Source organism: Nelusetta ayraudi, unplaced genomic scaffold (genome assembly GCF_046127955.1).
Source record: "Nelusetta ayraudi isolate G7.1 ecotype Tasmania unplaced genomic scaffold, CSIRO-AGI_Nayr_v1 ptg000004l, whole genome shotgun sequence".
In the NCBI taxonomy this organism is placed as follows: domain Eukaryota; kingdom Metazoa; phylum Chordata; class Actinopteri; order Tetraodontiformes; family Monacanthidae; genus Nelusetta; species Nelusetta ayraudi.
This window is the reverse complement of record NW_027466054.1, coordinates 155001-165000: the sequence shown is the minus strand read 5'-3', so window position 1 is coordinate 165000 and position 10000 is coordinate 155001. Positions and strand designations below refer to the sequence as shown.

Sequence of the window (10000 nt, the reverse complement as noted above, 5' to 3'; positions counted from 1 at the left end):
CCGTGCGACAGCACCGCCCCCATGCTAGTAGTCCGTGCCATCCCGTGCAGGAGGTGGTTCTGCTGCTGCTGTGAGGGGTGGGGCCCTACGTGGGACAGCGGCGGGGGGTTGGCGCCGGGCCGCAGGGCACCGCCACTGCCACTGCAGTTGCTCATGGTGCCCTGCGGGGGCGCCATCATGTCGGTGTAGTGGGCCGGCCGGGGAGGCTCCACGGCCTGGCAGTGCTGCTGCTGCAGGAGGTCCGCGGGGCCTCGCAACCGCTGGGGTGGGGAGGTGCCGTCGTAGTTCAGCTGCGGTGGCGCGCCCTGGGGGCGGTGGGTGGGACCCAGTGCGGGCCGGTGGGCAGGGCCGAGGTGGGCGGAGCTCTGGCAACTCATGGACTGCAGCAGCTGGGCCATAGAGGTGTTGGGGGGGAGGGCGCCCAGGCGGCCCACCTTGCGCAGCTGCTCGCTGGCACTGGGTGAGGCCATGTGGGGCGGTGGCGCCGGGCCCCGCTTACCCAGCATGCCGTAGACCAGGTTCCCACCGCCGCCGTCGTGTGGTTGTTGGTGATGATGGTGGTTGGCGGTGGCGGTGGCGGTGCCCGACTGCCGGCGCCGGCGCAGTGGGTCCCTCTGCTGGGCCATCAGCTTGTCCCGCAGCGCCGCCCGCCCGCTCTGGCCCTCGCCGCCGCCCAACAGGAGGGCGGAGCTCGGCGGCAGCATGGGGTTTAAAGCGCTGTGTCCGTCCACGCCCCGGGAGGCACCGCTCAGAGAGACTCCGCCCTCTCCACCGCCGGCCCCGCCCACTTTGTTTTGATTGGCTAGCTGTGCTTTGGCGGCGGCCGACAGGAGGCTGCTGGCCGGGAAGGAGGCGGAGCTCTGCTGGGTGAGGATGTGGTTGAGGGGGACGCCCAGCAGCCCAGGGTGGGGCGTGGCCAAGGAGGAGGAGGCAGAAGAGGTGGTGGGGGACGGAGAGGGGGAGGAGGAGGTGGGTGAGTACAGGGGCTGGCCCAGCAGCTGCGGCTGGGAGGGGCTGGGGGGGAGGGCAGGGCGGGGCGAGCCCAGGGCGGGGCGGGGCGAGCGGGCCTTAAGCGGGGGGTGGGCCGGAGGCGGGGGGACAAAGCCCCCGTGGTCCGAGGAGGTGGAGGAGGAGCGCGAGCGGTGGGGCGAAGCCTCCAGCCGGGGGTGGGCGGCGCTCGGCGGCGAGGTGACAGGCGAGGGGGAGGGGGAGGGATGGGGATGGGGATGGGGATGGGGATTGGGGTGGGGCGCCCTCTGCAGGTGGGGGGCGTGGCCCGCCGGCTTCACGGTGGGCAGCGGCAGGTTGCTGGGCAGTGGGACGACGGCGGGCGGCGGGACGTTTACATTCATCACTGGTACCTGAGAGAGGAGGGGGGGCGGCTGGAAGCCAGGGAGGCCTGGGGGAGCGTGGGGGGTGGTGCCCGATGGGTGGGGGTGAGGGAGGGACTTGGCGGGTATAGGGTCCAGGATGCCCAGCGGGTCCTTCTCAGAGGTCACATGTCTCTTCTGGAGGGCGCAGGGCGACGGGGCGGCGGGCGGGGCCAGGGGGGTGGGGCCAGTGCAGGGGGGCGCTTGGTGGTGGAAGCCCCCCCGGGACGGGTTCGCGGTCATGATAGGGCTCTTGGTGGCGCCGGTGGGCGAGAGCGGCGTGCTAGTCCTGCCCGTCAGGGCGCAGGAGGGGGGAGGCCGGGAGGGGCCGCCATGGAGGAGGGAGGGGGCGGACGAGCCGGGGCTACCCGCCACCCCCGGGAAACCGCAGGGGCTGGCGGGTGACTGGGCGGAGCAGGAGGAGGAGGAGGAGGAGCAGGAGGGGGGGGGCGGGCTCAGCATGGCGCTGTAGCCCAGGCGGTAGGGCGACTTGGGCGCAGGGTCCCGTAGCGGCCGGCCGTAGCCGGTGTAGGGGTCCGGCTGCTGGGCCCCGCCCACCTCCTGGGGCGAGTAGAGCCGCTGCTGCCGCGCCCCCGATGACACCATCATCTTAAAGGGCGAGGAGCAGGAGGAGGAAGAAGAGGAGGTGGAGGAGGAGGGGGGGGCAGAGGAGTCCTGGAGTTTAGTCCTTATTGCTCGGTGGGACGACGCACCTGCAGAGAGAGAGAGAGAGAGAGAGAGAGAGAGGGAGTGTGATGTCACAGTCGTGGCCCTGCCCCCACCTTGCACATCGGCCAATAGGCTGCAGCCCACCTGCTGCGGTGCCCAGCGGGGGGTGTGTCTCCATGCTGCGGTGCAGCGTGGCCACCGCCAGCAGCTTCCTCTTGTGGATGCACAGCTTGGTCAGGTCCTCGTCAGCCCGCACGTCCTCAGCCGTGCGCTGCTTGACGGCGGCGCCAGGGTCAAAGTTGAAGACCTGGACGGACAGACAGAGGGAGAGAGGGAAGGAGGAAGGAAGGGAGGGAGGGTGGGAGGAGAGAGGGAGGAAGGAAGGAAGGAAGGCAGGGAGGGCGGGAGGAAGGAAGGAAGGAAGGAAGGGAGGGAGGGCAGGAGGAGAGAGGGAGGAAGGAAGGAAGGAAGGGAGGAGAGAGGGAGGAAGGAAGGAAGGGCGGTAGGAGAGAGGGAGGAAGGAAGGGAGGGAGGGTGGGAGGAGAGAGGGAGGAAGGAAGGAAGGGCGGTAGGAGAGAGGGAGGAAGGAAGGGAGGGAGGGCGGGAGGAGAGAGGAAGGAAGGAAGGAAGGGAGGCAGGGAGGAAAGAGGGAGGGAGGGAGGGAGGAAGGGCGAGAGGAGAGAGGGAGGAAGGAAGGAAGGGCGGGAGGAGAGAGGGAGGGAGGGAGGAGAGAGGAAGGAAGGAAGGGAGGGAGGGCGGGAGGAGAGAGGGAGGAAGGAAGGAAGGGCGGGAGGAGAGGGGGAGGACAGGGTGAGAGTTGACTAGGAGGAGGCGTTCAGGGACCAGAGTTTCAGTTTCAACACCCCCGTTCTTCCCCGAGAGGCCGACAGAGAGCCTGTGGGAGAGGGTGACTTTTGACCTTTGACCTCTGAACCCCGGGCAGCTACCTTGTGCAGGACGAGTGGACACTCCAGGCCACACTTGCAGGTGCCATCGGTCAGCAGGTAGGTCTTGACCTGCTCCAGGCTGGACAGCAGAGAGCCGCTGGGGCTGCAGGGAGACAGACAGACAGACAGCAGGAGCGTCAGCAGGAGGACAGAGAGACAGACAGACAGGTCGATAGGTATACAGACAGACGGATGGACAGACAGTTAGACAGGCAGACAGACAGACATACATACAAACAGGGAGATAGACGGACAGACAGACAGAGAGACAGGCAGGGAGGTAGACAGACAGACAGACGGACAGGTAGTTAGGTAAACAGACAGGTAGGTCAACAGACAGACTGTACAAAGCATCATCTGTCACGTCAGTGTAAACTTGCGTGGGCACAAGATGCAGTTTACGCTTTTACTAACGCATGTTGCACCAAGATTCCTTTGCTTGAAAAAACCCTTGAATTAAATTCATGCATTGCACCAAGCAAATTTACCTATCGTGTACAACTATTAGATAACGGTTGAAGATGAAGTTGGCTATGACAATGTTTTGTTATTGATGGTTTCTCCTTGTGGTCCAAGTGAACACATTCCATGTTATTTGAAGGTTTCCTTGTCTGTCTGGTGGAAACAGTGTGCACTAACAGAGCTGGAAGGCGTTCCAGTGAATGTTTTTCATGTATGTGGCGAGTTCTGCAGGTGACTGACATGTGACTGACAGGTGTGCATGGGCATGGCTCGCCTGCATCCAGTGGTGCCAAGCAGCCTCTCCATATAGCAATATGAAGATGTGTGAACTTCGGCAACACACACAATGTTTTTTACGGGGACTTGGGGTCGGTGGGATGCTAAAGAGTGACCTCTCTGTTCAGGTCAACTCGGCGGTGTTAAGTTGTGAATAACCTTAGAAAAGAACATAAGACAGGGCAGCAAGTTAATCTAGGGGACTGCTGCCCGCTGTGCTGGGACTAGTGACGCAGTCCTGGACTCTTCTTCATCATGGCTGCTGCCTTGCAATTTGAACATGGCAGTCAGTGGAGTAGTGGTTAGAATGCTGGATTTATTTGTGTTCTTCATTGCAACGTGGGTTCAAGCCTTGCTTTTGTTGGGTCCTCAGTGTTTGTTTTGTATATTATTGTCCTTGTCGTTCGTGTGCCCTTATTACCCGGGTGGAGTTTATTATCACTGTCCATCAGTGATGGGCTTGCCATTAAATGGAATAACGCACATTATTTTTATTATTATCAAAAACAACCGTGGGTTCCTGGTACTGACACTACTGGAGGGAGCCTGCACAACGTTCTGAGCACGATTGCGTTACGTGACATTTCTCATTAAATATGCCACAAAAATGGGAGAAGTGCGCGTAGTGCGCGACTTCGAAGAAATAATCAAGTGACTTTGCAACCAGCAAAATCACTTCCTGGATTCAACATCTGTGGTAGCTCGGAGAACTACAGATATGAGTAAACAAAGGTAGCCAGTTAACACAGTGTTGATCCCAAACACCGCCTCCCTCCCACTGCCCACCAGGCCCACATCGCATCCATGAGGCTGAAAAAAACCTCCAACATTGTTTCTGTTTGTTCCACTCCGACCGTTGTGCTCCTTGATGCTTCGGTAGTCACTCTGCATTTCTTAAAATTCCTCCCGACACTGTTTTGCTGAACTTTGGCCATCAGCTGCGAAACCAGGGAGACTTTTTCAATGCGTGTCGCTCCGTCCGTCCAGCTCTCTTTGAGCTTTTCCTTCTGCCACTGAGAAGAAACACGCCTGCGGCTCTTTGTTGGCCGATGGTACAGTTTCAGAAGCATTTCACTTTCTAATACGTGAAATTGTAAAAAATTAGTGGTGGGACTTGATTAAAAAAATGTATCGAATTAATTATGGCCTTTGTAATTACCGTATTTTCCGGACTATAGAGCGCACCTCAATATAAGCCTCACCCACTAAACGTTTTTTAAAAAATTGGAAGTGTACATATATAAGCCGCACCGGGCAATAAGCCGCCGATATCTAGGTTGTGAAATGAGAAATATACTGGATAGATAGATGGATAAAGATTGGATAGATGGATTTACCGGTAGACAGAAAGATTTCTTTCTCGTTTATTTACATAACTGAACTGATTAGTTTCCAAACGGTGGCGGTAACACAGCAGTAAGAGTGCTGATCAACCACAACAGAAAAGTTGCACTGAAGCCACGGAACACACGTCGAAGCGCTGTCACTTTGTCTTCATGCACACTGGAAGCATTAAAGTGGCTTCATGAACACTGAACCCAGAAAGCACCTGTCACTGTTCATCTTCCTCCTGCGCACTGAAAGCGCTGAAGTCACTTTCTTCAGTGTGGGAGTTGAACAGCCTCAGAAGAGCTTCGTCACATACCGGACCTTTTCTGTGTCTATGCCAGTGTTGCTCTCCGTGTCGCCGCTTGTCTCGTTTTTGCACTTCCTGCTAAAGCGCCCCCTGGCGGGTGAAGTCAAATGCACAGAAAAGCCGCACCTTTGCATGAGCCGCATGGTTCAAAGCGTGGGGAAAAAAGTAGCGGCTTATAGTCCGCAAAATACGGTAATTAATCGCAGTTAATTGTATTTTAATTGGCTATCAATATTTGAGTACTTAAATTCTTGAGGAATTCTTTCATTCACTTTTTACTTTTACTCTTTAAATTTGTCACAAATAGCTGTATTTTCTCCTTCTTACATTAAAAAAAGCCTCTTTTGTGTTTATAAGTATTTAAAATAATTTATGTTAAAAGAAATTCACTTCTTGTTGCTTGAAGTGGAGCTATTTACTACATTTGTGTAGTCAACATAAAACTGGATCATATCTTAGAGGGAGATTATTTGAGAGCGCCTCGGTTTCGGGCGTCACTGTTTAGTACATTTCAAGTACAAGAAAAATTAAAACGTAGAAAATAAAATTGGCTATTGTTCAAAAAACATCCAATAATGATTCATTGGGCATCACAATGGCTGATTACAGTTTGGTTGTGCTGCAGTTGAAAAAGAACAAAAATGTACTATTGAGAGTAGCAAAGCTTTTCAAAAGGATCCAGATGCTCATGCTACACCTCTGCTCAGTTCACTCCATAGTATTCTGTCACAACTTTTCAATTTTCTCATAATTATCAACAAATGTATTGTTACTCTAATGGCCCAAAAACATTTTGTTGATAGACTTCAGAACTCCAGTGCTATGAGTAAAGGAGTTGAATCAGTACTTTTACCTGATTGTTTTTTAAACAAGTATCTATACTTTTACTTTAGTAGAGAATGGGAATAATTTTGCAACATCTGGTTGGTGACTGTGCTTGGTTCATGCGGCGCTACGTTCTTGCTGGCTCCGGTGCTCGTACTAGCTGCTACGTGTTTTGCATTCAGGTGGTACTGGAGGCTTGAATAACTGCGGTGGAACGCAAACTCGTGCCACCGTTTGCACAGTACAGCGCTCTCATCCAGGCTTCCCTTCACTCTTCTTTGAAAGTAAATTTCCCATCCACCGGGCTTAACAAGATGATGATATTATTGTCATCCATCACGTTTGTTGCTGGCATAGATAACTTGTTAACCCAACTACTACTACTACTACTACTACTCCGACTTGTCTGACGCCACTCAGTATGTCGCTGTAATCTGTATTGCCAGAAACCAGTTCGAAGTACGTCCGTCTAGAGTATAAAATAAAATGCAAAATAAAATTTTAAGACCGTCATTTTTTTGTGTGTTATTTATAGAATTAACGCCATAATGTCCTGACCCTAGTAAAAATCCACATGCGGGGCATTCAAAAATGGCAGTTTTCGGTTTCGTGAAAGACTCCCACTCCACTGCTCTGTGCTACATCTCCACCACGGTCCCTGGTCAGCCTGCTTGGAAACCCAAGTAAGCAGGGACCAAAATGGTAACGGTTGGAACCGTGTAGTGGCCATTGGAATCGCGTACTAACCGGGCGGAGGCGAGCTGAGCCGACACAAAGTGGATCAATCTCACACCCTGTGGAAGCCTGTGATTGGTCCCGGTTTCTTTGTGTCACCCCTTTGTGGTTAGAAAAGCTACAACATCTGATATGTGTAGGGTTAGGGTCATGGATGTATTATTATTAGAACTGGATACCAGACTAGCAATATGGTGATGCGGCGATTTTTCCCCAGTGGCCATTTCAGGTACATACATATATGTATATATATGTATATATATATATATATATATATATATATATATATATATATATATATATATATATATATATATATATATATATATATATATATATATATATATGTATAGCTACTTCCTGGATTTTATCAAACCCGCTGACGTCACCTACCTCATGTAAACGATGGCACCGCCGCTGGCGAGCTCTGCCCGTCGCTGCCAGCCAATGGGGACCTGGACGGCGCCACCCTCGCAGTCCTTCCCGCCGTTCATCACTCCACCTCTTGTTCACGCTCGACACCTTGACACAGGCTGATCTCTCATACGTCAACCGGCGTCCCGGCGATGCTCCTCATGGTTTTCCGAAGCCGTGGTGGAGGGGGAGGGGAAGGGGACGTAGGGGACGGGGATAGGAGGGGTCTGGTGGGAGGGGCTTACAGGAAGCGGGAGGGGTCTGGGACGAGCTGGCGGTGGCGGCACTTTAGCCTGCGAGGGGCGACATGGTGGTGACTCTCATCACTGCCCTCTGGTCGCCAGGAGCCATGGGAGGCCAGGGGGAAGGGGCCGGGGGCGGGGCTGGAGTCTGCGGTGAGAGGGTCCAGCGGTCAGTCAGACTGGAAGTGTGCGCTCAACATATGGGTCCCCAGACACAGCAGCCGGGTGCTGGACGTCCCATGGTTCCTGTGGAGAGGAAGGAGGGGACAGACAGCGGCGTTACACACTCCACACTGGCACACTTTTTCAATTTAATTCCAACCACCAACAGGTGGCGCTCAAGTCAACTACAGGGCTGGTTTGACTGCCCGCTGCTGTTGCTCCATCAGACGAAACAATGTGGGACACAATCAGCTGTGACATCCCTTCATCCTGAAACACGGACATCCACCCTGGCGTCTCATCCACCCTGGCGTCTCATCCACCCACCCACCCACCCACCCACCCATCCATCCATCCATCCATCCATCCATCCATCCAACCAACCACCCATCCATCCATCCATCCATCCCTGAGAGAATTCAAACACACTCCAGCAGCAGGCCTCTCCAACCTGAGCTGGACGAGGAGCGATGAAGCTGCTGGGCCTCTGGGTAAACAGCCCAAGTAAGCAGGGACCAAAATGGTAACGGTTGGAACCGTGTAGCGGCCAGTGGAAACGCGTACTAACCGGGAGGAGGCGAGCTGAGCCGACACAAAGCGAGCCAGTGGAAACATGAATGATCTTTTATTCTATTACAAAGTGGATCAAGAGCTGGACGAGGAGCAATGAAGCTGCTGAGAGCTGCTGAGACCAAAGATAGTGCCACCTCAGCTGAGGCCGAGCAGAAAAAAAAACCTCAGACACGCACAGAGCTGAGACCCGCGTTCTCCCAACAAATCTCCACCTTCCTCTACGACCCTGATGACCTCCGTCAGTTGGACCTCCACACCTGGATGGTGGGTGGATGGGGAATGGGGTCTGGAGGGTGAGGGTTCAGATGCTCGGCCCGTCTCGCCAAATGTGAAGCAGCAGGTGCTCATTTAGCTCTGGAAAATTGTTTTAGAGTCAAAAGAATCAATCAGAATCAATGAGGGATGAAAGAGGGTGAGGAAGAAGAATCGGGGTCCCACCCCAATCCAAACCCGACTTCTGGCAGGTGAACGCAAGTTTTTTGAATGGAGCTCGAACCGAGTGCAGCTGCACGATGACAGCAGGCAGGAGTTGGTTGGGGGAGGAGGGGATTTAATGGCCAAAAGAGATGTAAATAAAAGAGACTTGCAGCAATGCAGTCTCGGGGGGGGGGGGGGGTTCGATAAGGAAAGGCATCTAATGATGAGCACAGCCTCGGCCAAAAGGCTGGAGTAACTGAATTTACAGTGCATTAAGGACGTTGGCTTATGTAAATGTTCCAAGTCGGTGTCCAAATTTTTAAAGAATATAATCAGGCAAAGCAGCTCATGGAGATGATAACCCCCCCCACCCGCCTCTGCAGGCCGCAGGGCAATGTTTGTGATATTATGACCGCACTTTGTTTCCTCATTGTCCTCCTCTTCCTGACTCATCCTGATCACAAGTCACCTAACTTCCCGCCTTGCTCGCCTGACAGCTGCAACAGCCGTACCCAAAGGGGGAACTCGATCCACCTCACTGGTGATTTAGACCCGGAAAAACCAGCCCAGCAAAATTTGCTCAACATCTGATTTGAGGTGCAGGTGAAGGTTTTCAACATATTTCTGCAACAAAGCCTGAACTTTATGTAAATACACCTAATAAAGTCGCCTTAAAACTGCAGAGTGGTTAAACAGCAGTTGAGAGCTTCAAGGTCTCATTTCTTGCACTGTGCAAACAGTGTTATTAGGTGCGGATTTGGGCATTTGCGTCACACAAGCATGTTTTTATTTTATATATATTTATATATATATATGTATATATATATATATATATATGTATATATATATATATATATATGTATATATATATATATATATATATATATATATATATATATATATATATATAATCCAACGCCAGTGCATCTGCGAAACAAACATCACAGGGAATTTATTAATTTTATTTTCTCCATTGGTTGTTTTATGGTTCTTCCATCTTGGAATATATAAAGGCAATAAGCAGGCCACCAGGGCACCTTTGTCACGGCTGCTGCTGCATCTCTCTGCCCTCCTGTCACGGGATGCTCTGGTGCATCATCCGATGCTACCTGGACCAGGTTCTTTTTCTCACGTTTGGCCACAGGATGAACCTGCGACGTCACGTCATGTCACACGCGTTGCGAAATATTGTACAACGCTATTGTAAATCCTTCCACTGCTCTTGACAACAAACATCACAGGCGAGATTTGGTCTTATCGTAATTCTTAAGT

General features: G+C 53.0%; 1 protein-coding gene across 2 annotated transcripts in view; it reads right to left on the bottom strand.

Annotated features, from left to right (window-relative positions):
- The window catches only part of mbd5 (methyl-CpG binding domain protein 5), a 16228-nt gene that overhangs the window by 5085 nt on the left and 1143 nt on the right, over positions 1-10000 (bottom strand). For both annotated transcript variants that reach the window (XM_076041255.1, XM_076041263.1), the window contains exons 2-5: positions 7314-7822; positions 2987-3089; positions 2184-2346; positions 1-2083 (exon numbers count right to left, since the gene is read on the bottom strand). The exon at positions 1-2083 is cut by the window's left edge and continues 50 nt beyond it. In XM_076041255.1, coding sequence (XP_075897370.1) covers positions 1-2083; positions 2184-2346; positions 2987-3089; positions 7314-7414 — 2450 coding nt within the window. In that variant the 5' untranslated portion in view covers positions 7415-7822. The remainder of the gene's footprint in view (positions 2084-2183; positions 2347-2986; positions 3090-7313; positions 7823-10000) is intronic.